At 43.5% G+C, this 27,659-nt stretch overlaps 3 protein-coding genes across 9 annotated transcripts; 2 read left to right on the top strand and 1 right to left on the bottom strand.

Moving 5' to 3' along the window:
* The first annotated feature begins 486 nt into the window (after nt 1-486).
* pbx2 (pre-B-cell leukemia homeobox 2) lies at nt 487-6,693 on the top strand. Of its 4 annotated transcripts, none has more exons than XM_049025849.1 (9): nt 487-801; nt 1,665-1,738; nt 2,718-2,962; nt 3,810-4,039; nt 4,139-4,274; nt 4,772-4,913; nt 5,149-5,213; nt 5,352-5,408; nt 5,970-6,693. In XM_049025849.1, the coding sequence occupies exons 1-9, from the start codon at nt 566-568 to the stop codon at nt 6,048-6,050; spliced, it is 1,266 nt and encodes a 421-aa protein (XP_048881806.1). In that variant the 5' UTR covers nt 487-565; the 3' UTR covers nt 6,051-6,693. The 4 variants fall into 4 exon arrangements, with proteins under 4 accessions (XP_048881806.1, XP_048881805.1, XP_048881807.1 ...); XM_049025848.1 differs by having other exon boundaries at nt 490-801; nt 5,119-5,213; XM_049025850.1 differs by having other exon boundaries at nt 493-801; nt 3,849-4,039; nt 5,119-5,213.
* Nucleotides 6,694-6,891: 198 nt separating this feature from the next.
* notchl (notch receptor, like) lies at nt 6,892-16,178 on the bottom strand. Of its 3 annotated transcripts, none has more exons than XM_049025846.1 (11): nt 15,882-16,178; nt 14,731-14,872; nt 13,425-13,757; nt 12,758-12,957; nt 11,629-11,947; nt 10,992-11,164; nt 10,466-10,524; nt 9,611-9,740; nt 8,755-8,852; nt 8,275-8,606; nt 6,892-8,194 (listed from the first exon to the last, which is right to left on the bottom strand). In XM_049025846.1, exons 1-11 carry the CDS (start codon nt 15,928-15,930, stop codon nt 7,669-7,671), a joined length of 2,361 nt encoding a protein of 786 aa, XP_048881803.1. In that variant the 5' UTR covers nt 15,931-16,178; the 3' UTR covers nt 6,892-7,668. The 3 variants fall into 3 exon arrangements, with proteins under 3 accessions (XP_048881803.1, XP_048881804.1, XP_048881802.1); XM_049025847.1 differs by having other exon boundaries at nt 12,770-12,957; nt 14,731-14,875; XM_049025845.1 differs by having other exon boundaries at nt 14,731-14,875.
* A 1,922-nt stretch (nt 16,179-18,100) lies between these two features.
* On the top strand, nt 18,101-25,754 carry tap1 (transporter 1, ATP-binding cassette, sub-family B (MDR/TAP)). Of its 2 annotated transcripts, none has more exons than XM_049026222.1 (13): nt 18,101-18,417; nt 19,205-19,523; nt 19,643-19,835; nt 20,518-20,632; nt 20,724-20,854; nt 21,117-21,322; nt 21,566-21,763; nt 21,887-22,015; nt 22,162-22,350; nt 22,449-22,622; nt 23,717-23,876; nt 24,242-24,378; nt 24,846-25,754. In XM_049026222.1, the coding sequence occupies exons 2-13, from the start codon at nt 19,206-19,208 to the stop codon at nt 25,056-25,058; spliced, it is 2,163 nt and encodes a 720-aa protein (XP_048882179.1). In that variant the 5' UTR covers nt 18,101-18,417; nt 19,205; the 3' UTR covers nt 25,059-25,754. The 2 variants fall into 2 exon arrangements, with proteins under 2 accessions (XP_048882179.1, XP_048882178.1); XM_049026221.1 differs by having other exon boundaries at nt 18,102-18,329.
* The last annotated feature ends 1,905 nt before the right edge of the window (nt 25,755-27,659 follow it).

The following is a 27,659-nucleotide window of genomic DNA, read 5'->3' on the forward strand; positions in this document are numbered from 1 at the left end:
CACACACACACTCACACACACACATTTCGGTATTCATTGAGGGAAAACTTGATTTTAAGCCTCTCAAAGGAACAAGGCAGAACTTCACTAAAGGTGGTAATTTTGCAACATATTGCACATCGACTTATATTATCGGGATTTACAAAAACACCACTTTACCCTAAATATTAATTTTAACCGTTTATGTAGGTGAAATGGTTGGCTACATGAAATATTCAAAGCAACTAGACATACTAGTAATTATTACGAAAATATTAAATTATACCCATTATACTTAAAATATTTTTTTTATTTAAATACATATTAACGTATTCCCAGTTATAAAAACTAACGTGTCTAAATATATCATCCCCCATATATTAAAGACTATATACACAATAATATAATATATAGTCCCTGGTGGGGAAGGAAATGGGAATATATGCGTTAATTTCCCCCGAACCCCAAGGAAACCCTCGACTCTGCGGTCATTTCTCAGTAAATCGCTAGGGGACCCTGCTGTGTGTAACTTTTCAAGGGTACGTGTGAAAACACACCGCCACACGGAGTGTAGTTACGGCGCACGATGCTGCAGCAGCAACCGCTGACGGGGAACGGGCCTGCCGGCCGGGGGCTCGGCCTGAGCGCTCACCCCGCTCTGCAGGCGCTCAGCTCGGTGCACCCGTCCTCGCAACACCGCGCCGACGGAGAGCCGGGCCTGGACGGCTCGGAAAACGGACTGGAGAGCCGCAGAGACATTGGGGATATTTTGCAGCAAATAATGACCATCACCGACCAGAGCCTGGACGAGGCGCAAGCAAAGTTAGACATTTTTCGTATATATTTTTTTATTCGCCTTGGCTTTCGCAGCGTTTCTGCTACGGTTTGGCACTTTGCCCACTATTATAAGTTGGCGCAAGTTTGCGTTTTTAAAAACGGGCGAACGTAGGAGAGCCGCCTATTGTTGTGTCGGCGCTCTGGCCTCCATACGAAAGCCGGCGGCATTTAAATGTCCCGTCTGTACTTTTCTTAAATGCACTTCATCTTCTTTATAAAGTTATTTTACCTACGTGCCCCGATGCCGCTGCCGTGGCTAACTTGTTAGCCTCCTCGCAGCCAGACCACCGGTTTACCTGCTAGCCGGCTACCCTGCGCCGCTTTGTTGACATTCATTAGCCGTGTTACTTTCAGCCTGTCAGTGGCGACGAGCGACATTATTTCGCGTTAAACCTGAAAAATATGAACCATAAATCGATGCTAGTTCATTAACTAAAGCTAAGGCAGGTATTCATTTAACCAGGTAACCCGCTTTGGCTGGCTAGCGAGGGGACGGTCGCGTTAGACCGAAGCAGCGTTCGTGTCGGTCTCCTAGCAGCCGTTCGTTTAGCGAGTACAGCCCGCATGCAGTCTGCAGGGCGACGGCGGCGCAGTGAGACCCAGCCGGGGGCCGCCGTGAGACCCACCCGGGGGCCGCGGGGGCATCGCTGGACACCGCTGGATGTAACTGTGGAAAGTAAATAAACGTGGTGAAGCAAACATCCAGCTGGGAAAAAATGGCCCGAGTGGGAAACCGTCCCTTACCTGCATTAGTTTATAATATACACAGTATACCCAAAGCACTTTGTCTCCGCATTTTAATTCCATTATTATTATTTATTATTTGTTGTTTTTTTCCCACTCAACAGAAAACACGCCTTGAATTGTCACCGAATGAAACCGGCTTTGTTCAGTGTGTTATGTGAGATCAAAGAGAAAACTGGTGAGTTTTATCGCCGTTTCGATTGCGGTGTTGAGATGGGGTATCTGGGTGCAGACAATCTGCTACTTGCTTTAAAAGTTTACAATTGTATTGTTTCTTCTCTCTGAGGGAGGGGGGGTGACTACGAGCTAAGACCGCGTCCGCCATATTGATTCAACTGTTCCAAGCGACTTGCTAATAAAAAAAATGAGTAACACCCGTATCTGAGCTGCTATATAGCCGCCGTCTGATTAATTCGGCGCGATTAACTGGATACTGTGAAAAGGCAGCGCTGTCCGGCCCGCGGAGGCAGACGGCCCGGCCCGGCTGTTCGCCTCGGGTCGGCGCGTCGCCATTTTCGCTCGCCCGCCCGCTGCCGTACGGATGTCGGACAGAATAAGCAGCTCAAGAAAAATGGTCGAAGGAGCGAGTAGGGGAGATCCGTCGGCGGACGGTGGAGAGCAGATCCGGCGACGGGCTTCGGGGAGTCCGCTTTGGAAGGGAGGCCGCGATGAACTGCTGCGTGTGCGACCAAAAGAGTCACAACAACAACAACAGCAGCAACAAATAGATTTGGCTGAATACAGTCACGAGTAATAGTTGGCATTTGTTAGTAAAGCTGTTACCTTTCCCTCATTTTGACTTTTGTTGAAGAAAGACTTTGGGAACGAAACGCTTAAGCCAAATCTTATGTGTTTACATGTTTAGAAACTGTTCCGTCTTCTGAATTGACTATTTTTTTAAGTACAATGGAATAAATATCCTATTATATGGAATAAATATACAATTATGAACTGTGTCACATCAAGATTAATTGATATATTGATTGCAGAGATTTTCACAGTGAGATGACTGCTTCAGTTATCAGAGTAATATTATGGTTTGAATTTTGCACATAGTGGCATTGTGTACTACATATGATTCTGATTAGTGTGCATGATGATCTAATCATTTCAGTTTGGCTGAAGAGCTCTGATTGACGGACAACCTTCCATCTTAGGCCTGTCCATGCGTAGCGCTCAGGAGGAGGAGCCTCAGGATCCACAGCTCGTCCGATTGGACAACATGCTGCTGGCTGAGGGCGTGGCCGGGCCTGAGAAAGGGGGCGGGGCAGCGGCTGCCGTTTCCGCTGCCACCAGTTCGGGGGGCATGTCACCGGACAGCTCGCTGGAGCATTCGGACTACAAGAGCAAGCTGAGCCAGATTCGCACCATCTACCACACTGAGCTGGAGAAATACGAGCAGGTAGCTAGTGGTCTTTGGCTGGGGGCTTGATCCCGTCAGGCTTCATCCATCCATCTTCCAGCTACTTATCCAGTACTGGGTCATGGGGGTTACTGGAACCTTTCCCAGGCAGCATTCGGCGCTAGGTGGGGTCACAGTTGGTATTTAAAAAAAACTGCTGAGACAGACTTCAGGACACGAAAACACATGAGCTTTGTAAATAGTTTAGCAGTTTTTATTGGGTTGTGTGTATCTATGAAGATGAAGATCTCACAGCCTGCACATTTGGCTTTTATGAGCCCCCTGCTATAAAGCTAAGGACAGGAGTCAGGCTCATTTAATTATAGTAATTAATCCAATTCGCTCATTAAAAACTCATTTGGAGTTTGGCAGAGCCGTGTACCCAGAGCAGAGTCACTCTCTTAGCTGGTGGAGTTCCAGGTGTTGTCATTACAGGCACTAACTCCTGGTAGATTTAAAGGCCGTGCAGTGATTCAGGTGACCTGTAACAGTTTTAAATTAAACGTGACATGTATTGGAGGCTGTTGTCTTGAGAGGTTGCTCGACTGCAGTGATTTTTAATTGTAGTATTAATTTTGTAGACTTTCTAGGAGACTGAGGCCAACGTTATTGAAAACGAGCAGGTGATTTATACTGGAAAGTCATTGTCCATATGCCATGTTTTCCATATTCCATTATACCTCTCATGGCAAGAAAGGCTACATTAGACACCTTCTGCATCTCATAGAGCCACACCTGACTGCTAACACCTTAAGACAGAAAGTTTATAGCCTAGTGTTTTAGGTCTTAAGGTGTAGCCTAGCAGATGAAAATAAATATACTAAGGCTGAGTTGTTGGCTGCGGAAGGCTTTTCATTTCTCACCAGAACGTCCCCGTGCCTCGCAGGCGTGCAGCGAGTTCACCACCCACGTGATGAACCTGCTGCGGGAGCAGTCGCGCACGCGGCCCGTGTCCCCTCGCGAGATCGAGCGCATGGTGGCCATCATCCACCGCAAGTTCAGCTCCATCCAGACGCAGCTGAAGCAGAGCACCTGCGAGGCCGTCATGATTCTGCGCTCCCGCTTCCTGGACGCCAGGTGGGGGGGCCTTTTTCTCGTCACGCCTGTCGTTAAGTTTTTAGCCGATACCATCTTTCTGTTGAGATTCATTCTTCTTAATTTGTTTTTATTAAACAGACGAAAACGGCGTAATTTTAGCAAGCAGGCAACGGAGGTCCTGAATGAGTATTTCTACTCCCACCTTTCGAACCCCTACCCCAGCGAAGAAGCCAAGGAGGAGCTGGCCAAATCGTGTGGCATCACCGTGTCTCAGGTAGCTGTCTCTGGGGGACAGCAGGGATTTGTGTCTCTGGGTGACTCTCTGCATCTCTATTGGTTCTCTCTCTAAACACTGTGGGTCCTCTTGGGCTGCCAAAGAATGTTCTAATTCACTTCAGACCACTAACAATGTCTGTATTGATAATGGCTAAATTAAACTGATTTGTGTTGTTGTTGTTCCTTAAAGTGCTGCTATTGACCAGCCTGCCCAAGCAGGCTTGGGAGCCCGTTATAAACATTTCAGCGAATATCTGTCTATATTATCATCTCAATTATTTTTGTGTAACGTCAATAAAGCTGTTTGTTCTGTTCCAGGTTTGAGGTATTCGCCTTGTATTTCTCTTCCCTTTTCTCATTTGTTCTTACCTGAAGCATTTTTCCCTCTATCCCCTCCCCAGGATGTGCTAATCGTTAATTACTATTGCAGATACGTTTTGGCACCCCGTCTGCCTGTCTGTTGATCGCCTCTTACCCCACCTGTTTGCCCCACAGGTGTCTAACTGGTTTGGCAACAAGCGGATCCGCTACAAGAAGAACATCAGCAAGTTCCAGGAGGAGGCCAACCTCTACGCCATGAAGACAGCCATAGGGGCGACGCAGAGCGAGGAATCTCCTCAGACTCCCAACTCTACTGGTGAGATGAGGCACTGCAGAAAGGGCACTATTTCCAACCTAGATTTTTTTTTTTACATATTTTATGATCTGTCTGGGCACTTTGTTATAAATACGGATCCTCTAATTTTACACACTTGTTGTGCATCTTATAATAATTATTTTAATTCTTGGTTAAGAGTTGTTTTGGGTATGCCAACCTGCCCCCCAAAACCCTGCATTTACAGGATCGGGCTCCTTCTCTCTCTCTGGGTCAGCTGACCTGTTCTTGGGGGTTCCTCCAATGAATGGAGAGCAGACACCCTACCACATGGGAGCTCAGGTACCCATCCCAGTTAATAATTCTCGATTCTCTTTCCGGCTTGCCTTTATTTCGTTGTTTGCATGCGTCGGTGGCTGTGATTTGGTGCGCGGATCCCGTATGTAATAGTGCACCTCTCCCTTCCCTCGTGTCCGTCAGGATTCTGTGTCCCAGTCCCGCTTCTCAGAGAGACTCTACAGTCCCAGAGAGAGCCGGGTGAGAAACCATTTATGTTTGTGCTCAGATTTGCAACATGCAGTCACACATGGCATCAGGAACATACTCCATAAGTTCCTGACCAATCAGAAAGTCCCAGTAAAGAAGCATTTTGGATTTAAGTAATATTCATTTTCTCTACTTACCGTACTTATTGTCTTCATGGCCTGTTCTGTGAAAATAGAACATGTATAGTTTACCACAAAGGCATACCATGTACTGTTGGATTAGGATAGATTTATATTAGTGCAGTCATGCTGTGATTGAAGTGGAAAGGAGTTCGTCATTATATTGGTCTGATAATTGGCCCTTGGAGGTTAGCATGTGTTCTCTCTTCTGCTTCAGTAAATTCAATCCCTGTGAATAATTTACATGTTAATTAAGAAGCTTCTCGTTGCTCTGACTCGGTTTTAGCTTGAGTATCTTATTTGGGTGGCTGGTCTGCTCTGAAATCAGATTATTGTCGTCGCTGATTATGCGTTACATGTTAATTCGCTTGCTCTGTGGATGTGGCTCGGATGCAGGGTGTAGGTATTGATTCCGCCGCCGTCTACCTTTCAGACTAACGGTAGCTGGCAGGAGCCCGGCTCGCCCCCCTCGGTCACGTCCCCCGGCAGTGACCGCTCTGAGAACTCCAACTGATGGCCCCGCTTTTCGAGTCGGGGTCCCGCTGGGTACATGGAAGGGGTGTGTCTGCGCTGAGGAAGGAGGGGATGGAATTGGGTCCCCGCTCTCCCTTTCACCCAGCCAGCGTATTTTATTTTATTATTAATTTTTCCCCCTAAGTGACGGTTAGTGTAGATCATTCTGTTCCTGTTGGTATGTGCGTGTGTCAGGTGTGTGTATGACTTTTAGTGCCGGGACTGTGGGGTTTTCACCACTGTATCTATTTTACCTACTTGTTACTGCCGTATGAGAGCTGTGTGCGAGGGGGGGGGAATTTGGGAAACTGCATTATCACTGCTATTACTGCTATGTTATTACAACTATTTTAACTTTTTTTTTTTCCTAGCCCAGATATAGGTGAAAGTACAGTATAAGGACGAGGTGGCAATAGATAAATCCAAAGATGATTGTTGTTTTGTGCTTGTTTCACCTTTTTTTTCTACTGAGCTTGTGTGTGTGTGTGTGCGCGTGTGTGTATGTATTATGCGAATGAGGTGGGCGTGACTTGTCTATATTTACGGTTTGAGTGAGTGTATTACAACAGTGCTGTCTTTTCTGTACAGTGAAACACCTGTATTCTCTACCTCTTTTGCAATAAAGACTGTCTGTACACACTAAAGTGCAAGTCCAGTGCTTTTCTCTGTTGCTGGATTTGTGATCGGCGATCTCAAACTGGGAATTGTCAGTGACATTTTATCAGTAGCTAATGGAACTGTAAAGTGAGAATTCTGTGTATGTGTAGTCCTGTATATATTTACTGTATAGTGTTTATTTAAAATGCAAAAATAAATAATTATGAGCCATTAATTTAACAGGCTTCTGGGGATAGAATGATCGGTTTATTGTAATTCAGAATTTTTTGAGTGAAACACTTCACTTTTTAATCAAATGTATCTCTAAGACCCTCCCTAAGGGGGCAGTACTATCATTTTCAGTAAATGCAAAAACCAATATTCTCAAATAGTACAGAACTTCATCTAAACACATTAACAAAAGCCCATAAGACAGTGAGCATCTGAAATTTTCTCATCAAATTACAAACTGCTTCTGAAGCTTCTCGCCTTTATCTTTTAACTGTAGAACCAATGAAAGATTAGAGTGATGGAATTCGGAACTGATGCAGAACAAAGACACCGAGCAAATAGTGAATCATGGAAGAGGAGAAGTAACCAAAAGGAAATAAGCATTCAAAAAAGCAAAGGATTCGCAGCAGTTTGACAAAAGGATCCCTTGTAGCAATGAAAACTGGCATTAGGGCTTAAGCAGGAAGTCTACACTGGGTCTTTGGTCCATTACAGTTTCTTAATTTTCATCCTTTTATAACAATTTTTGAAGAATCTGGCTTCTAAATGCACCAATCGTGCTACGTACGCACCATGACATGTTGTTAGAATACCCTGTTAGCTTACTGTTTGTTATTGTCACCATGGAATCACTAATATCCGAACAGATTCAAAAGTACTCGCACGCCGGAAGAAATGTACTAACTGCATGAAGTCGGCGCTTATGTTTCAGACATTAAGCTGGTCCAAAAGCATGTGCTCTTCATTGATTGTAGGAGTGTGACATTTTTGTTCTGCAAGCAGTGAGTCTCTCACAGGACTGTTTGAGCAGGGGTCTCAGAATCAGGAGCTCTGCTGGAGTTCATTTTGCCACGGTGCACTTTCTGACTGCAGTTTTGGCCATTTCCAGTCTCGCGGCCTGGCTCGGCCTTTGCGGAGAGATCGGCTCCCATTGTGGCTTCCAGTAGCCTGGAAGCTTCAGCGACGGTGACCGGAATCACTTTTTCATCGCACTCGTTGGCTGTTTTCACCGGCATGGGGGCCAAGGAATTTTCCAGCTGGTTATTACTTGAGCGGCGCTGCAGGGTGTGCTGAGTGCACGAGAAGGACCGTTGCCTGGCTGTGGGCTGGGGGTGCAGGAAGTGGGGGGTGACTGCTCGGGCAACTTCCTGTTCTCTTTCACCATCCTCTTCTTCTGAGGTGACCTCCGGTAGCGTGCTAATGAGGCGAGACGGGCCACCAAGGACTCTTGGAGAGACCAACGCTGTGACTGATTGGTTTGACTGGGGGCGCCATTGCTGGGGGGAAGGACAACGGCCTCTGCTCATCGAGCAGTTGCTGTAAAGACAGATAGCCAGAGGTTATCATACACTTAAAGCTTAATGTGAATTCAAAGACTTCGTTCTATAACATATCACCTGGGATGCTGCGCTGGTGTCTGCCGGTAACCTATGACCCCAGAAAACGATGCACTTCGCCCTGGAAGGCCAGGATTTGCGGCCCATTGATTGTGTGGGGCAGCATGGTCATTCCATGACACGTCACTGTCTGGAGACATCTGAGCGGCTGTGCTTTGAGGTCTGTGAGCCAACAGAAGCTCCACAACCTGCTGATGTAATCCCTCACGGGCGACGTCGAGCGGACATCGGCCGCACCAGTCAGACAGATCCTGATTGGCTCCGTGGAGCAGGAGGAACCTGGCAGTGTCACAGCAGCCATGCAGTGCAGACAGAAACAGAGCGGTCTCTCCCTGGCAGGAGAGCACAGTGAGGCTTCAGTTTAAACACAAACACCAGTGAGAATGTTATCTGCGAGTTCTATACTGGAGAAGTGTTTTTGAAGAAGCACAAGTTCCTTAATCTCCTTATTTAAAACTTTGTATTCTTATTTTTCGGTACCTTGTAGTCTTGTAAGTCCACCGCTGCACCATAGCGAATGAGGGTCCGAGCAAGGATGAGGTGGTTAACTGAGCATGCCCAGTGAAGGGCAGACCTCCCTGGTGGGGAGCATGGGTCGAAAGTGGAGGGGGGGGGGGGGAAACATAAAACAGGGTGGGATTAGGTAAAAGAGAAGTGCAAAGATCAAAGAGGGGGGAACAGAGAGGATGGGAAGGTGGAGGTTTGACAGGCTGAGGAAGGGATGAGGGGAGGAAAGGATGACAGCTTAGCTGGAGAAAGTGTGACAGCAACTGTCTAGTCCAGGGTAAGAGCGTGAAAAAGGCAGAAAGGAGGACGAGTGCGAGCAGGAAAGGCCAGTGAATGTGGAATGTGTGGGAGGGGTTATGGTGAGAGACAGCAAATAAGTTAAAAGGGTACATCCAAACTGTCTGGCTTAAAGCACATTAACACTATTCTGAATCAGAGGAGGGGAGCAGGGCTTCTGGAGTGAGGAGGAGGAGGAGGAGGAGGAAGAGGAGAAGCAAATGAAAGACGAGGAGGATGGTGTGTGGGGAGAGCCAGAGAGAAGCAGAACAGGTTATAAACCGACAACCTACCTCCCAACGACATATTAAGAAACCGTGATCGCATACATAACTCAGATACAGCGAAATACTTCGACAGAGCATCATTTAACTTGCAATTTATTTTAGTGAAAGATTGTTTCACCTGCAATTACACAAACGTGTGTCGCTCAGGTTGTAATGCTGACCAAACTGATCCTCATTCCCTTTCCTACGTTAACATGAGCCTCGTTTGGACCAGCGGCCCGGTCCTGCTAAGTGGTCCAGAATATGGGGTTAGAATGGTGCAGTACCGGTGTGGTCTGTGTTGTTGACTGGCACTCCAGCTCTCAGCAGCTCCAGTACCACCCGGTCCAGTCCACTTCTGACTGCACGAATCAAGACCACGGATCCATCTGGACCACACCACTGAACTGGGGTAGACTAAACACACACACACACACACACACATATGCACACAGATTAAATGATATCTTTGTGGGGAGTCTCCATTCATTTCATAGGTCTAATCTTAATCTCAACAGCAACAACCCTAACCCTAACCCTAACCCTATCCTGCCCTAATCTTAACCATAAGTAAACAAAGAAGAAAAACCAAAGACTTTTGGCTGTTTTAGTTTTTTGATTGCATTCACAGACTTTTGTAAAAGTGAGTTTTCCCTTGTGGGAACCTAAAAAATGGTCGGCACGAGGTCAAATGAACAGGTTTTATCACATCGTGGGGACCAATATACAGTATACATACTCACACACATACACTCAAACACACACACACACAAAATGGTAATTAGACAATTTTACATTACACATAATGGCTCCAAAGAACAAAAGAGCATAACACCTTTTCCTTACAAACAAAACTGAATCCAAAACTAATTAAAGGTACACAAAAAGCTATTTAACCATAACAAATAGCTTCCTTCCAGTTAATTTTAGTTATAGCCTGAAATAAAATTCAGGTATACAAATCACTTTGGAAAACAGAACATTGCGGTGAGGCAGTGAGCATATTAACTGACCAGTTCTACAGAGATTGATGGTATTTACAATGCTAATCACGTAGGCTGAACGATAAGACATCACTTTCATAATTTCATTCAGTACAACAGAGTCAAGACCAGAACTGAAGAGGGGAAAAAAAGACTAACGTTGCTGAATGTCCTGCTTTGTGTTGGGTTTGGGGTTCTTTCCCATCCTCTAGATGCACCTGAAAGCAAACAAACAAATGAGATATTTACATTTCTTAATTGCCTTTGAAGTTGAATTATCCTTAATTTGCTATTTGTACAAGTACAGGTACATTGGAATCTTTCTTTTCTCATATTCCCTCTTGCTCTCCTGTGAGACACACACACACAGCTGAGTATGTACAGTTGAGTATGAAGCTTGTGAAGCTTAATCCATGATCAGGCCATTTATCTGACGCCCCTGGACCATTTTGAGGACATAACAGCCCAATGGACACGTGACTATTCTGCTGAGACCAGGACTGGAACAAGTGACCTTCTGATCCCCAACACAGAGGCCTGACCCCCTGAGCCACGCACTGCATTTTTACATTTTTTAGTTATTCTGTTATTTTATATTGACTTATTCACAAATAACCCCAAGATCAACAAAATAACTCATAAAAACTTCTCTGCAAAGAGAAGCAGTGCAAACTGACTGCGGCACCTTGGCTTGGGGACTGCATGCTGCTGTTTGCGACCCGCAAGTTCTTTTGCTCCTGAGGCCGATGGTCGCGGATGGAGTTATCCTGCCGCTGTGGCCGTTTGCTGCTGACGTCCTCCATGGAGCTTTGAGTGATGTCAGTATCGCTTCCAATATCCAAGTCCTTTTTGAGGGGCCTGTAGTAATTTAAAAAAAATACAAAGAATGATTTCTTTTTCTTATACAGACTGCAAAGACCCTTTATTATGTCACTTATGTTGAGGTATTATTGTCCAGGTATTTGGGTCAAAACAGGCTACATGAACCCAGTTAGCGATATCCGCATGCATTTTCCAAAGCCTCCAAAATTTAATGCTGCAATCACAACACAGAGCTGTCATACTGTTAACACGAATAATAACATTTCCCTCTTTTTTAAAAATGTTTTTAACACCTGTAATTCTTTTACAGTAAGATGCAAAATGTTTTAAATGCTACCTTTATGTACATTAAAAAGGAAAATAGTGCCATACATTCTTAGATATGAACAACGCCTGTGTAAAGTAGACTTATGGCAAACAGCTTTGGCAGCAGAATGGAACCGCAATGGCTTTAATTAAATCTCTCATAACTTAACGAATTTTAGAGTTGTGGGTCTCACCGCAGTCGAATGGCGTCCTCCCCCAGCGGCTCGCTCCGTCTCTTGCCTGCCTCTTTTCCTTTCTTCTTCTTCTTGGGGCTGTTCCTCTCCTTCTCCTTCCCCCGTCTCGCTCGTTCTCCTCTGTGTGGCGTGTGCAGGGTCCACGGGGGACTGTGGTGGATTTGGTCCGTAACCGTAGATACGCTTTTGGCCCTCTCCCCTCCCTGCCTCCCCCGTCTCCGCCTCTGCATCCGTCTCGCCACCAGGACCACCAGCAGGACCAAAGCCAGCACGAGGCAGGTCGCCACGCCGACCACAGCCCACAGCCACGATGGGGGGCCTGGCATTCGAAATGAGATTAAAAAAAATTCATAAAATTTAAGATGACATTTAAAAAAAAAATGAAAAATGAATGATATTGATCTTTTGGGTTAGAATAACAGGTGTGTTTAACAATCTAAAATGTTAATATATGTAATAATGTTAATATGTTCTGTGTGTAGACCGGACGACAAAACACAGCTACCACATCTGGAGTTAAGGGTTGGCCTTGATTATAACTGATATGAGAAGCCCAACATAATGGAGCAGCTGCTGGAGGAGAAGTTCGGAGCTCTACTGAATCCTTAATAAATGCTAGTGAGGCACTGCAGTGTCCTGCAGTGGGCGCTGTTCTTCAGATGAGACACTAACTGGAAATCCTGATCCACTATGGTTATTACAGAGCTTCATTACGCTCATTAAATGGATCAGCATTTTTAACCATTGTGCCCCCATGAAAGTTGTGTTTGAGGCTACCTCAAGTTGTCCTCAAGCACATTAATTGACATTATTGCAACTAAACATCTAATGAGTTTTGAGCATTCAAGGCCAAAATGGATATCATACATCCAGTGAATGCTGTAGATTTTTACAATTTAACAAAATCAACTATTATTATGTAGAGCTGAGTTATAAATCCATCCATGCATCCACCCACCCATCCATCCATCCATGCACCCCTCGTCTCACCACTTATTCAGGTCATTGTTGCAGGACATATATATATACAAGATAAAAATAAATCATGAGTGAAAGGTTATTTAATCTCAGCACACAGAGAAATGCACATACATCAAAGCGTTCTCAGGAAAACGACTGAGCACCTCACCATCCTCATTACCTCTGTCCTCCTCCCTGTACCCCAGTTCCTCTGACACTCCACGCACTTCCAGTACTTGTCGAACAAGTGACAGGCGATTGGATGCCTTCATAGCGCGCAGGAAGTTGGCGGCTTGTGCCGCGAATGGGAAGCAGGTGGGAGGGACCTGGGAGCACGGCCTGTTGTCGACTTGGAGAAACAGCAGTGAACTGAGAGTGAGAGAAAACAGGTGAATGAAGGGTGCTAGAAGGACAATAAGTAGTTAAGAAATAAAAGGCAGCTGCACAATTAACCAAAATATATCCATCCATCCTCCCCACTATTCCAGTAAAGGGCTGCAGTGAGCCGGGAATCTGTCCCAGGAAGCTCAATGTATGGGCGCATCCTGGACGGGTTGCCCAGTCCATCACAGGGCATTTAAACACACAGTGATACACTATGGGCAATTTAGAGGCACAAATTAAGCCTGTCCACATTGATAATAATCGCTGGAGAAAACGGGGGCGGGATTCAAACCAACAAGCCACCGAGAATCAGCTACTGATTTATTTGACATGTTTACCATCAAACACAAGCTGCATTTTGGGATGCTGCTGTTTGTTACATTATCATATTTAGAGTATGTAGTATATGCAACATATAACTCAAAGAAACGTTAGCAATAATATGCAGTCACCCATTGCAGCTGGGTGGGGGCTCCTTGTTTAGCAGATCTGCTAGCTCCTGGGGGTCCAGGGCAAACAGCTGCTGACTGCTGTCAAAGGGGGCGATTCCACGCAGCATTAGCGTGCTCTGGAGGATGGTGCTGAGGTCCCAGAGGAAGGATATGTTCTGCTCTGAGACTTGCTTGGGTGGAATTTCGGCATGAATGATCAAGGTGCCCTTCGCCCAGCGATAGCTGTGGTCTCGCAGGCAGTCGCTCCCGTCCCAGCCACAGGGGGCAGTGTTACACCCCTGCTCACAGTGTGAGTTTGCATAAAAGCGTCTGCAGTACGCAGTGTAACTTGACCTGTGAAAGCAGAAAAAGACAACGCAGGAAACACTAAATTATATATCCAGTAACAAATGTCTGTATTGCAACAAAACAAGCATTTCTCCTCCAACATGTGTTAGCAGAGGTACTGCTAGTGATTTTGGGCCCCATTAAATCATATCATTCTGGACCCCTAACCCAGACCAATCTAATTATATTTGAAATCGTTAGGGCCCCTGCAGGGCACTTAGGGGCCCTTAGAATTGTCCTAAGTTTTCCCCTTTATGTCACCCCTGTGTAATGCATTATTATTATTATTATTATTATTATTATTATTATTATTATTATTATTTATAGGTACCTTTCAGGACAGTCAGGGTCACCTTACATGAATTAAACTTTTTTTTTAAGATTTTGAGAATCACCATCATAATGTGAACTGAATCAAGGAACTGTTTGAATATTTTGGTAATTAAGTATGCACTGTTCTACCAAAATTCAGGACTCACGTCCATCCATCCAACTTTTTTTTCCCACCACTTATCCTGGTCAGGGTCACATGGGGGCCTACAGGTCATCCGTGGCGACACAAGGCACAAGACAGGGGTACACATGCAATCATACCGTATTGGCAATTTAAAAATGCCAGTTAACCTAAATGTGTGTCTTTGGACATTGGGATTAAACCAGCACAGCATTAGGAGAAAAGGCAAACTCTGCAAACACAGAGCAGGAGGTTCACAGCTCCAACCCTGGAAGAATGAAGCAACTGTGCCACTGGGCCCCAGTACTGTCTTTGGCCCCATGTTACTATGAATAACAATATATATACAAATTTATTCCAGAAAAAAACAGTAAGATATCATTCCGCATTTGGTCCAGTACTGAAATGGGACATCTTGGCCTGTACATTCCAGCCCTTAATTTTAGGGATCATATTGTGTATACTACAATGTAATAAGCCCTTATAACAGTGCTATCATTTCACTGTTTGAAGCAATACACTTACTCGCAGGATTTCTGTCCAGTCAGGCAGTCAAATCCATCTTGCAGGCACTCAGGTTGAAAGCATTCTTGGTCACAGAATCCATCTGCAAATTTGTCCTTACAAACCTTGTAGGGACACTGGGCCCAGAGGTCCCTGATGTTTGCTGCTATAGGAAGACAGATACCATCAAGTTCGATGGGAATTATAAATTAATCCATGAATCAAACATATTGTAATCCCAGCTGTAAAATCAGTCCTCTTTATATGTACTGCAGATGATCTAATTGGCCCAAATGTATTCTTGTCATCAGATATTTGACTTGACTCCTCGTCCCCATACAGACGGCATTCCTCCAGAATGTTTTTTTTTTTGGCTTGGTCGTTAGGGCTTCCAGGATTCTTAGTAATGCTGATTAACTGCAATTTACGTGAAATGCAGTTTATTTCATACGAGGTCAGCGCTGCAATTTAATGTCATTAACTATGCATTCACCGTTTGCTCGTAGGCAACCCAAAAAGATTTTGTACAGCTTAACAGATGTTTTCATTCCCATCATAAGAGTGCCTTTGGCATGAACTGAAAAGGAAGCCGAAAACGGAAGCTGGACATAAACAGGAAGTTTCTAGGAGAGGCAGATAGAGAGAGGAAATGGAAGGGCGGGAGTGGGCCAGGACTGAACGCTGTTACTGCGGGGATGACAATAGGCTTGGCAGGTGTGTGGAAACAAAGGAGCCGGGGACAGAAAGCGGTCAGAGAGGATTTCATTTTGAAGATCAAGATTTGTACAGCAATCCACAGAAAAAAATAGAAAAACAACAAAAATCATGTTTGTGGATTACATGTAAAAGGCATGTCACAGAATGACAATGGAGCGATAATGAATCATTACGGTACAACCAAAGAGGATGGAAAATAAGTTTGAGAGAACACAAAGTTGCATGACTGCAATGTCCATTAATAAGCACCCATGTTGTTGAAAAACATACATATTGAGGTTCTACGTACTTTTAACTAGACACATGCAAAGCTGATGAAACTGCTACATCCTGCAGGACATCTGGTTGGGTGCTGTCCCATATCACAGATTCTCCAAGCCGTACTAACTCCAGTTTATCTTCTTCTAGGTCTTTAGCTAGTTCTGGAAACATCAGCATGACATGTGGAGACTTACCTTGGCTGCTGCAGCTCCAGAGAAGAAGGGCTGCTCTTATGGCTAACATCACTGGAGGACAGCTGCAGTGCTTCTCTCCCTGCGTATCTATCACCTTTAATACTCAAATCTATAAAGTGCAGTCATGCAGTGTGTCAGTGCCTCCCTTCTCCAACACTTTCACACCTATGGTGCATCTGTGCACTGGTCCATGCGTCAGTGCTTTGTGAATCGCTCCGATGGACTCTGTTCCTATGACCAGCTGAACACTGCATTCGGTTGCCCCCTGCAACACCCCCACCAAATGCTCTCCGTTTCTTTTTCAGAAGCACAGCGGATATCTGGACGACTTCCTGCCACTGTGTGGAAAAGAATAGGAACGGGGAGGGAGAGCGTCTGTGTTTCTCTCTGTCTGTGTGCAGTAGAAAATTTCATGTGGGTATGTATTCTTATAGATATGTATGTTACATGTATAGTACTGTGCGAAAATCTTAGGCAGTCAAAGAAAATGGCATTTAAATGATCTTCATGTTGGTGTAAAACTGACATTATGCCTGTCAAAGTGTGCTGGCTCAGCCATTTCAAAACCTCTCTTAAAATCACCCCAGCATTTGTAGTAACCATTCAGTGTATTTTTTGATTCGCCCACTAGGGCACCTTGTTAGGCTTATCAATACCTCACTGAGGCTTTAAACTAATTAAATTCATTAATTAAGAATGTGGCCCAATTCCATGAAGGTGTTTGGAACCGAAGCAGTATTCTTCAAGCCATCCAAGATATCAGTAACTTTTTGTATAACAGAAGGAATTCTTGTGTGTTTCCATTTTATCACTGTTAAATTGCATATACTCTAATGTTAAATAGTGTGTGTTTTTTTTTAGCAAATACACATATACTATCCAGACAAATAGCTCTAAACATTTTCTTTTACTGCCAAAGGATTTGCACAGTACTGTACAGAATATGCATCGAGTTTCTACACAATTTGGTGTGTAGGTGAATATCATGTTTGCATGCTTTTTCTTGCAACATCAGTCATTTACCTACACATTTAAATCTGGAATTTATCAGTATAACATACTGAATGTATGAAGTCATTTACACATAAGTGTAAATGCTTGTCATTTAATCTTACAACAGAGCAGCTCTTGTTGTGATTTGAGGGTTGATTGTATAGCATCTGCAGACTCCTTCCTCATAGTGATTCCAGGTGACTCTTGGAAACAGCATCTATACTCTGGCTGTTTAGAGTACTTCTCTTGACAAGAACTAAAACTAAGGAATGTCCTTTTAGGCAGATAAACATGTCAAGAACCAGGTATTGATATAACTCATGACCTAAATAAATAAATATTATAGTCAGCATTTCAGGTCCAGAAGCTACAAATCCAGTCCAAAATTTTGTTTCTACCAACTAGATGAGCATAAAGAGTCACAGTCACAGAGTGCTCAACTGGTTGGTAGAAACAAAATCCTGGTCTGGATTTGTAGCTTCTGGACCTGAAATGCCCAACACTGGGGCTGGCATGGTGGTGCAGTGGTTAGCATTGTTGCCTCACACCTCTGGGACCAGGATTCAAGCCTCCACCTGGGTTTCATGTGTGTGGAGTTTGAATGTTCTCCCCATGTCATCGTGGGGTTTCCTTCAGGTACTCCGGTTTCCCCCCACAGTACAAAGACATGCTGAGACTAATTGGAGTCACTAAATTGCCCATAGGAGTGCATGTATGAGTGAATGGTGTGTGAGTGTGCCCTGCGATGGGCTGGCCCCCCATCCTGGGTTGTTCCCTGCCTCGTGTCCATAGCTTCCAGGATAGGCTCCGGACCCCCTGCAACCCAGAAGGGTAAGTGGTTTGGAAAATGGATGGATGGATGGGATTTTAGAGGCTCCGTATGTTTCCTTTATATACTTTGGCTTGAACATGTGGCCAAGTGATTCGGTGTATGGTACGTTTCCCATAGAAGGGACCGCGTTCCCGTAATATGCCCTAAAATGGTATGTGCAGCTGCTTGAAACGTCCGCACGATGTCGCACTGTCCTAGGTAGAATTCATTAGACACAAAGTTTAATTAAAAAAAACTGCATGTAATGATGTTTGTACCTAATTTTTATTTTGGGCTACATTATACTGCATTACTATAATCTATTAGTTATATTTGAGGTACACATTCTTTAATAATCTAAAACAAATAGCTAAATGAAGGAAGTACTCCAGCTGCCTCGTCCTGCCCCCAAATAAATCGCACTTTCATTTTCGTTTTAAGAGCTTTTACTCATTGTGCATCGTCTGCATCCATCTCCACAGCGGTCGCTATCAGGGATCGCGCACGTTATACGAGTGCAGCTCCCCAAATTACATACATTTTATACTAGTTATTACGACAGAAGCCGCGTGGGGTCGAGGCTGTGCTAAGCAACCTGGAAACAGTCCGCGAGCGACAGGACGGCGTCTGCCCTCGATAAAGACGTAAGTAGCTAACAGGCTAATTTACCTCAGATACTTCTTGCGAATATATATCCACATCTATAAATGGGGAAATTCATTCTGCAAAAAGGTAAGGGAAATATAATTACTGTTTCACTTGTGTAAATGAAAGCGAAAGCAAAATCGATGTAGTTCGAATATGGTTTGGTGAAACCTTTATAACATTTTAGTAAAGTAAAGGTCAGTTTGACAAAGAAATGCGAGGGAAAAAAATGAGTAAGATGAATTTATGTGGGTACGAGAGTGGAGACGCGGTAACAAAATCGGTGTCGAGGACGAAAAAACAAAGCGGCCTCGACTTGCGCGTAGTACGCGACAGGGGGAAATCCAGCCTGAGCTTCTGGCTATTAAAGGCAGTGCTGGGTGCTACGTCATGGCTGGGGGTGTCTACAGGTGATCTGGGGACAAGAAAACTATATAAGTATTGGGAAGAACGCCAGGTGGGACTGAAATCGGCTTTCGCACACAAATTAAATGACGTTCTTTTTTCTTCAAACTGAAAGTGGCAACCCTGACTAAGGTGTCCTACAGTGTAACACTTGTCCTAGGCTTGGTGTTTGATTGTTCCACGCCTTGTTTTTCCATGACTCCCGCAAAGTCAGTTTTGTGGTTAACTCCCACCTCCACTGATTATGGTTTGTACTGGATGTCTTATTCGATTTTTGTCCGGTATGTGTAACAAAATTTACATTAAAATCCAGACTCTTATTGGCATTAAACAAAAGTTTATCTACTTTGTCTTGTTGATGTTATTACAAATTACACATGTTGTCCTTGGTGACAGATTTTGAACATTACCTTTATGGTTCTCTATTTGTATTTTTAATTTTTTATTTTTGCTATCCCAATTTGTATAGGATGCAGAAGAAGATGGCTTTCTCGCCATTCCTTTGTCTCTGCCTGGATGTTCTTGCCCTGCAAGTCATTCGCTGGGCCCAGCTCTCCGATCTCCTCATCCCCCACCCCTTCATCACCCTTTGGGGAGGTGGATTGCTCCGTGCCTCCCTCCTGCTCTCCTTCACCCTGTGTCATAGCTGCCCACATTGGCTGAAAGGGCGAGAGGGGACCCAGACCTTGTTGGTGCTCAGCTTTGTCTCTCCGGCCTACATCACCTTACTGAAGGCCTGTGGGCAGCCAACGTTCGAGCTCCTTTGGGGATGGCATTCCTGGCAAGGGGTATGTACGGCCTCCTTATACCATATGCAACACGTTCCAGTCCCCCAGCATTTTACACAGACGACTTTATTCGACGCATTGGTGAAATTCACTCCTCATCCTTCCCGTTGTTTTACCAGATAATACAGGGATATGGAGTCACAGTTGTGTCTCTCCTCCTCTGGCAACAATACATACCGTCTCTCTCCTTCAAGAAAGCAGAGGACCCTAAGAAAAAAAATGGGGCTTCCCTGAAACGGCTGCTGGGATTCATGACCCCATACACCATGCGATTCTTGGCCGTCATCGTTTTTGTGACGGTCTCCTCCTTGGGTAAATTGGACTGCAGACTTCGTTTTGTGTATCCGACCTGCTATATTATGTTGGTGGATGTTTCTACAGACATTGTCACACCACTGTTCACATGTGATAGGATGTGTACCCCGAACTTCCTCTCACCATATGTAGGGATATGCAAAAACAATTCATTCACAGGGATGAAAAAGTACATCTTCTGTCACACAATAGATTACAGTAGATAACTGCATTTAATAATGGGAAATAGCTAAATGGCAAACTACAAATTAGTGGTATTGTAATCCGTGTATATAATAGTAAGACTTCACTTGAGGGGGCAGAAATACTTAGTAGGGACTAATTTACAACTGAAGCACAAATCATGAACTAATATGGTACGTGCTTTTGATTTAAAGATGCTTCAAGGTTCATTAATTATGAACAAACATGGGATCAGTATTTCAAATGCGTCATTCATTATTTGTTCCTTCAGTAGTTCACAACAGTTTACAGAATTATCAGGTATAGTAACCAATATAGCAGTTGCTTGAGATAAAAGATGCCTCACGATTTATTAATGATGAGCGAGCATGAGATCATTATGTAACTAACACAATTGATACTAATGTCATAATACTATATTATTTGTGCCCCCTCAAGTGTTACTGTATGTAACAGTGAGAGAGGATAACATTTGTTACAATGTGGCTATCCTCAGGTGAGATGGCCATCCCCTACTACACTGGCCGCATGACAGACTGGATCATGAACGAGGACGAACCGGAGGCCTTTACCCATGCTATCACCGCCATGTCACTCATCACTATTATGAGGTGAGCTGCTCGGCACAGCTAATGGCAAGCACAGTGCTGATGACTTTGCTTCTGTTCTCACAGTCTTCATCTCTGCACTCATCTCTTGCAGTGCCGTCTGTGAGTTTGTGTGCGACCTCATCTACAACATCACCATGAGTCGCATCCACACCTTCATTCAGGGCCAGGTCTTCAGGTCCGTGCTGAAGCAGGACATCGCCTTCTTTGATAAGGCAGATACTGGTGAGAGACTCGCGTTTCATGTCAGGCCCCCTTATAAAGCACAGTCGGTCGTAATCTCCTTCGCAGTTACAGTTGTTTCTGGCAGGACAACTTAGAACCCAATTTTTCCTCCTATGCTTAATATTAGTAACACTTTGTTACTATTGTTAATCAGTCATGCATTAATGAATAAAGGTACCAGGTATCACTCACCCCCTGACGGAAAGTGAAGTCAGACGATGCACTTGAACTCTAATGTGAATTCACAAATGTTGACTTCTAGGTGAAATTGTGTCACGCATCACCACGGACACTAACACAATGAGCGAGTCTCTGAGCGAGAAGCTGAGCCTCCTGATGTGGTATTTCATGCGCGTCATCTTCCTCTTCACCTTCATGCTGTGGCTCTCGTGGAAGTTGTCTGTCTTCACTCTGCTGGGGCTGCCCGTCATCCTGGTCATTCCCAAGATCTCGGGAAGATTCTACCAGGTTGGCCTGACCAGTCTCTTTAAGCCTGTCCATAATTTTTGGCCAAATTTTGACACCTCTTAGGTTAATGACCAAGCTGCATTTAAACTTTCGCCCAATCATTCAAATTGCAGATTGTTATCAATTGACATTAAAAGCATCTGTATATTTTAACTAATGATCATTCTATGTTTCTCTGTTGGCATGTGGGCTTAATGTACAACTTCTCTCTCTAACTCCTACAATGCATTGTTTTTCTCCTAGTCATTGTCAGTTAAAGTGCAGGAGTCGCTTGCCCGGGCAAATAGTGTTGCAATGGAGACCTTCTCCTCCATCAAGACAGTGCGCAGCTTTGCCAACGAGGATGGAGAGACAGAGAGGTATAAGAAGAGGCTGGAGGAAACCTACTCCCTAAACAAAGTAGAGGCTGCAGCCTATGCTGCTTCTACCTGGACCAACAGTGTGAGTCTATCTACCTAGAGTTCTGGATGCACATTGAATTTAATAATATTACCTGACAATCTCTATAGCGGTGATTCATAGGTATTTGATGGAAGGAAAAAACTAAACTCTTATTTTCCCCAGTTGTCTAGTTTGGCTCTGAAGGTCAGCATTCTGTACTATGGTGGCTGCCTAGTCACAGGAAAGAACGTCAGCAGTGGGGATCTGGTGTCCTTCGTCCTGTATGAACTGCAGTTCAGCTCCGCTGTTGAGGTACTTCATACCAAACTGCCTTGGTGCGCTAGTGGTGTAACTTCTGTTGTAGTGGATCTGTCTAATGCTGAAGTTTTGTGGCCAAAAATAAACCAAAAATAGCTGATACGGATTCTACAGTGACTAATTTGCTCTTTCTGTTTAAGGTTCTGATGTCATACTATCCCCATGTGAAGAAGGCTATTGGGGCCTCTGAGAAGATCTTTGAATATATGGACAGACAGCCCCAAGTTCCCCCAGAGGGTTCTTTGGCCCCCAAAACCCTACAGGGAAATCTGGAGATCAGAAATGTCACCTTTGCCTATCCAAGAAGGCCTGACACTCCTGTGCTCAAGGTATTTGAAGACATTGTTAAAGTGGGAAAGTAAACTTCAATGAATAGGTTTATTCGTAAAATTCTCAGAGATCAACTGTTATAATCTCTCTGTCTCAGGGCTTCTCTCTGAAGCTGAAACCCGGTGAGATAACTGCTTTGGTTGGGCCTTCGGGTGCGGGAAAGAGCACCTGTGTGAATCTGCTGGAAAGATTCTACCAGCCACAGGAGGGGGAGATCCTGCTGGATGGGCAGCCTTTGTACAGCTATCAGAACCAGTATCTGCATGGCAAGGTAACGGGTTTGGTGATCACCAAAATGTGCACCACACTGCATTATTTCGTTTGTACAGTGGCCTCAATTAATACAATAGCATGTATGTCAGCAACTAATGATGTTTGATTTGGGAAAATTCTTTTGCCTTCTGAGGAAGCAGTGGGGCTTGTGTTGAAAGTGCTAATGACTTGCATTGCAGTTCTTATGATGCACCACTGGGCCGCATATAAACAAGCCAGGAAGAAGTAGGAAAAATGACTGTATGTGTTGACATGATTGGCATATACTGTGTGCTTGTGTACAGATTTTTTCCATTATGGACCATGAAGCAGATGGTTTTCTGTCCATCTGAGCTCTTAATTTAGTTTGATACTAATAATTACTGAAAGCATCACAGAGTTCAAATGATATTATGGGGATATAGCTGAAGAAATGCTATAATTTATAACTGCATTTAAAATAGAAATCAGTTATATGAAAATTAGTGACCTAACTACACAAAGAGTATATTTTGTAGCTAACTGTCTTTTGGTTGCTTGTTTGTAGCATATGAACAAATAAGCTTGAATTATTTGTCAATAATGGACGCTATTTTATTATTAAAAGTATTTGGTTATCTTTTAATAATTACAACTATGCACAATGTAGTTTTAAACGGTTGAAAAAATTTGCAAGTCTTCAGCCATTAATGCATTAATGTGGTTATAAACACGCATATACAGGTATCCATTGAGTTCATCCCAGAAGTGAGGAAGTTGGTCAATCTGGATGCATGTTGATCATTATAGGGGAGAGGTCAAATATACCATACAGCATAAGATACAAAATCACACACGTTGATCTAAACCTCAATAGTGCAGTGCAGTCAGTTTGTTTTGGTTGTCGCCACATGCCGCACATTTGATAAAATACATCACATGACATTGCTCAATAAATATCTTTTAAGGCCTTTGTATAATGTATGATGTAGGACATTACTCAATAAGACTTTACTGGCATATGCTTATAAAATACTTTGAGTTATGCCAGATGTAACTGTTTGGACGATCAGAGGCATCCTTGTTCAAACTACTACTGGCAAACTCAAAAATCTTTAAATATGCTCATCCTAGATTGCCGTGGTGAACCAAGAGCCTGTCCTCTTTGCCCGTTCTGTGAGGGAAAACATCAAATATGGCCGTGAGGACGCCACCGAAGATGAAATGATCAAGGCAGCCAGGCTCGCTGAAGCACATGAGTTCATCTCTAAACTGCCAAAAGGATATGACACAGGTGAGTCTGCATGTGTGCGTTTTTGGAAAACCGTCTGTGGCATGCTGACATTTCTTCGTCATGATAATCCCCAACCATGATTTGATAGTGTATTTTATTCTGCGTTTACATTCAATGGTTGTCTGTTTTCATACAAAGGACTTTGTTTATTTAAGTAACTGCTTCTGAAACGGTCCATTGTTTGATTCATTGTGTACCACAAGTGTCTGTGCCAGACTCCATGTGTATAGTTTTCCTTTTTGATGTGTTTGATTAAGCCTGTCAGGTTTGTAATGCGCTTTAAGATTCTGCCGGCACTTTAGGCTGCCCCACTAGACACAAAGCCATGCCTTTCATATAACTTCCCAACCTCCTGCGTGTCACAGACGCCGGGGAGAAAGGGGGTCAGGTCTCAGGGGGACAAAAGCAGCGCATTGCCATCGCCAGAGCCCTGATTCGACACCCCAAGATCCTGGTGCTGGATGATGCCACCAGCTCTCTGGACACAGAGAACGAGCATCGGGTATGCATGCGTTTCCATATGATAATTCTTCCACTGTTAACCTGCGCGCTTCACATTCCCAGCATTGAATATTTAAGCTTTTGAAGTTGCTACATGTATATCATTGACTTATAATGATAATGCCTCTTTGCACGATCCACTTTCACACCTCAAAGGATATTGCAAGTGGACCTCAGGGATAAATGCGGCGACAGTGCAATCGATTGTTTCTTTATTTACTGGGAAATTTGTTTCGTTACCTATGAAAGGCTTAGTCTGTTTCGATCTATGCCGTTCTTCAAAGTGATATTCATATCTTTGTTTTTCTAAATACGTAATGTGCTCATACACAATCATCCAAATGTCCTCTCTCTGTATCGGTATATTTTTTTGGCCTTTTTGACAATTCGGTAACCACTAGTCCACCTTTTTTTGCGTATCTGACGGTATTTAGTGTGATGTTAATGGTCTCTGTGCACCTTTTCCAGGTGAACGAGGCTGTGTTGAAGATTTCGAAGCAGTGTGCCGTGTTGCTGATTGCTCACAAGTTGAGCACTCTAGAGATGGCCAATCACATCGTCTTCCTGCGCAGCGGTGAAGTGATAGAGGAAGGCACTCATGAAGAGCTGCTTAGGAATGGCGGGGCTTACGCCCAACTAGTACAGCAGCAAAACACTGCATTCCAGCGCAATTCAGAGTAACAGCCGGACACAGTGGGAGGGTTAGAACCATATACAATTACACACTGCAAGCACACCTTAACAGTTTTTTCAAATGATTCAATAATACATGTAGATGCAATAGAGTATTAATGTGGAGTGTTACTGCACATTCTGGAATTTTGGTGACCGGCAGGAACAAAATACAGTCAAGAAAGTTTCTGATAAAGGAAAAACGGTGCCTGGCCCTTAAAGTATCATTTTACCAAAGAAACCTTCTTTCCATTTCTCCCTTTGCTTCAGTTAGCCCTTTCAGGCCAGTCACTGGCACTTCCTGTTCCCTGGCAAGGTATAATCACAAATATAATTAATCAAACAATCAGTCCTTCCCACAAAGCCAACCTTAACATTTTTCTTGCTCCAAATATGCACAATGTATATATGTTTTGTAAATTGTATTTGTTGTTGCTGTATGCATTTAAAATGTCCTTTATTACTATTTATTTTCTTATGAAATTGGGAGGGAAATGATTCCTTGGAATTATAATGGAGAAATCTTCAAAAACAGCTAATTTCTGTACTTTGATATTCCTTTTTTTTTTACTCACACATTCCCAACCAGATTTTCAGCCAGTAAACAAATACTGCACAGTCCTGCAGATGGTTCACAAATGCCCCAATGTGCATGTCCAAATCGTGTGGAAATCATAATAAAAATACATGGCAGAAAAGGCTTAATCTATGTGCTTTTAATGAAATGTACATTTGGCATTTTTTGAGTTTTTTAGTAAACACCATTAATTATATTCTGTCAGGACTAAAGTATACTTATTGTTTCATAGGAAAGAGTTTAATGTATGTAATCAGGAAAGAAACTAATAGTCCATTGTTAATATATTTCCTCATGCGAAACTATTGAAATGTTGCTATTGGTCCTTCATTACGGTTGTTTATGTAATATAACCTATCAGAGGGGACTTTTCTCAGCATGTTGCTATTGGTCCTTCATTACGGTTGTTTATGTAATATAACCTATCAGAGGGGACTTTTCTCAGCAAACGCCGGGAAGTCCCTGATTTTTCTTCAGATTCTCTATTGCTTTCAGAATACCAACCACATGCAATCGTAATTAAGACAAGTCATGAAAAGGTTCAGTTTTCCGGTACAACATCTTGTCTACAAAACATTGTGAATAATGTGAATTAACAGCGCATTGCATTATAAATAGGTAACTGAATTGCTTATAGGGAAGGAACTGATATTTTATAGGTGATTTAACAAAACTTGTAATTTGGTGCTATATTACTTTTGTCTGATTTTAGTAATCTTACCATCTAGTAGACTTATTTCTGGTTCTTATATTTGATTTATAGGGCCTATTATTATAGTGTATCAAATGATAGACTATGGCAATAAGTCAATGTGTTCCATGAATGTATCATGTCATCAAGCATGAAAGTGGTTTGGACATACAAAATTTGATCCTCTTTTTAGAAGGTGCAGAAGACCTTCAAAAATCACGTGATAAAGGAGGAGAAATCGCACCACTTTCCTGGAAGCCAGAGGATACAAAGGGTGCAACTGAAATCTCATACTTGCACAGTACGCGATTACTTTCTTTAGAAGCTTGCTACTTGAAATATCTAGCTATTCCCTGTTGCTAGTGGGTCTTGCTAGTATTAGTGCCTTAACTCCAGTGAAGGCTTCACAGCTATACATTTAGACATTTAATATAATATATATAATGAAAATGTTTAAAAGCATACAGTAAGTACATATAATAAACATGAGAACGTAAAGCAACTTCTGTAAAATTCTTATTATTTAGCAGTCACTCTCAGCCTGTACTGCCACCTTAATCTGGAAATTCCCATCTCCTGTGACTCTCCATGTTCAGACCATCACCTCCCTCGCAGCTGCACTGAGTCACACGTCTGACCATGGATGTACCAGGGACATAGAGGTCCTTACATTTTTTTTCTGGCTGGCACACAGCGTCATATCAGACGGTGTCATGGTCTTTGATGTCCCAAAATTCACTGTACATGATATTGTGCACAGGATTAGCGGGGCAATATTAGAGATCCTCAGCAGGGTGGTATGGCTCACTGCCGATGATAAACTGGAAGCGGTTGCAGCAGAATTTGTACATCTGGGGGGATCCCCAGTGTTTATAGCGGTAGTTTCACAAATGCCCCTTGTTATTTTAATAGCAACCTCTTACACTCTTGTCACCTTCAATTTTTGGATATTTTTGTACAATAGCTAGGGTCTGTGCATGATGCAAATGTTCTGTGGAACAGCTTGGTTTCCCTGGAGAGCCTATACCCACTTTGATATCTATACCTCCCTCAGGATGATGGTTATCCCTGCATCACAGAGCCCATCCAAATTATAACTCCCTACCCTGAGCCTGTGCAAAACACTCTACAGGCATGTTTGAATAGCAGGTTCTGCCACATGATGAAGACCTTCTGGCACATCATTTCTTGATCCATACAATAATCAATACGACAGTAGCTCCAGATGCGGTTGCCTGCTGCACAGTGCTCCAAAACCTCTGCATTACCCAGGGCAATGTCATCAAGCCAGATGATAATCCAGGACTTGACAATGCAAGCACAACTGTGTGGGACGACCTCC

This window comes from Brienomyrus brachyistius, chromosome 9, assembly GCF_023856365.1.
Source record: "Brienomyrus brachyistius isolate T26 chromosome 9, BBRACH_0.4, whole genome shotgun sequence".
Classification (NCBI taxonomy): Eukaryota; Metazoa; Chordata; class Actinopteri; order Osteoglossiformes; family Mormyridae; genus Brienomyrus; species Brienomyrus brachyistius.

Bases quoted from the DNA above. Each gene is read 5' to 3' on its own strand.
- pbx2 (XM_049025848.1), top strand. From the start codon at position 566: ATGCTGCAGCAGCAACCGCTGACGGGGAACGGGCCTGCCGGCCGGGGG. The intron at 802-1,664 runs GTTAGACATTTT...CCCACTCAACAG, and splicing joins CTGGACGAGGCGCAAGCAAA to AAAACACGCCTTGAATTGTC. The intron at 5,409-5,969 runs GTGAGAAACCAT...TCTACCTTTCAG, and splicing joins ACAGTCCCAGAGAGAGCCGG to ACTAACGGTAGCTGGCAGGA.
- notchl (XM_049025845.1), bottom strand. From the start codon at position 15,930: ATGTTAGCCATAAGAGCAGCCCTTCTTCTCTGGAGCTGCAGCAGCCAA. The intron at 13,758-14,730 runs GTAAGTGTATTG...CTGCTTTCACAG, and splicing joins ACTGGACAGAAATCCTGCGA to GTCAAGTTACACTGCGTACT. The intron at 10,525-10,991 runs GTGCCGCAGTCA...GTTTGCTTTCAG, and splicing joins CATGCAGTCCCCAAGCCAAG to GTGCATCTAGAGGATGGGAA.
- tap1 (XM_049026222.1), top strand. From the start codon at position 19,206: ATGCAGAAGAAGATGGCTTTCTCGCCATTCCTTTGTCTCTGCCTGGAT. The intron at 21,764-21,886 runs GTGAGTCTATCT...TATTTTCCCCAG, and splicing joins CTTCTACCTGGACCAACAGT to TTGTCTAGTTTGGCTCTGAA. The intron at 24,379-24,845 runs GTATGCATGCGT...CACCTTTTCCAG, and splicing joins ACACAGAGAACGAGCATCGG to GTGAACGAGGCTGTGTTGAA.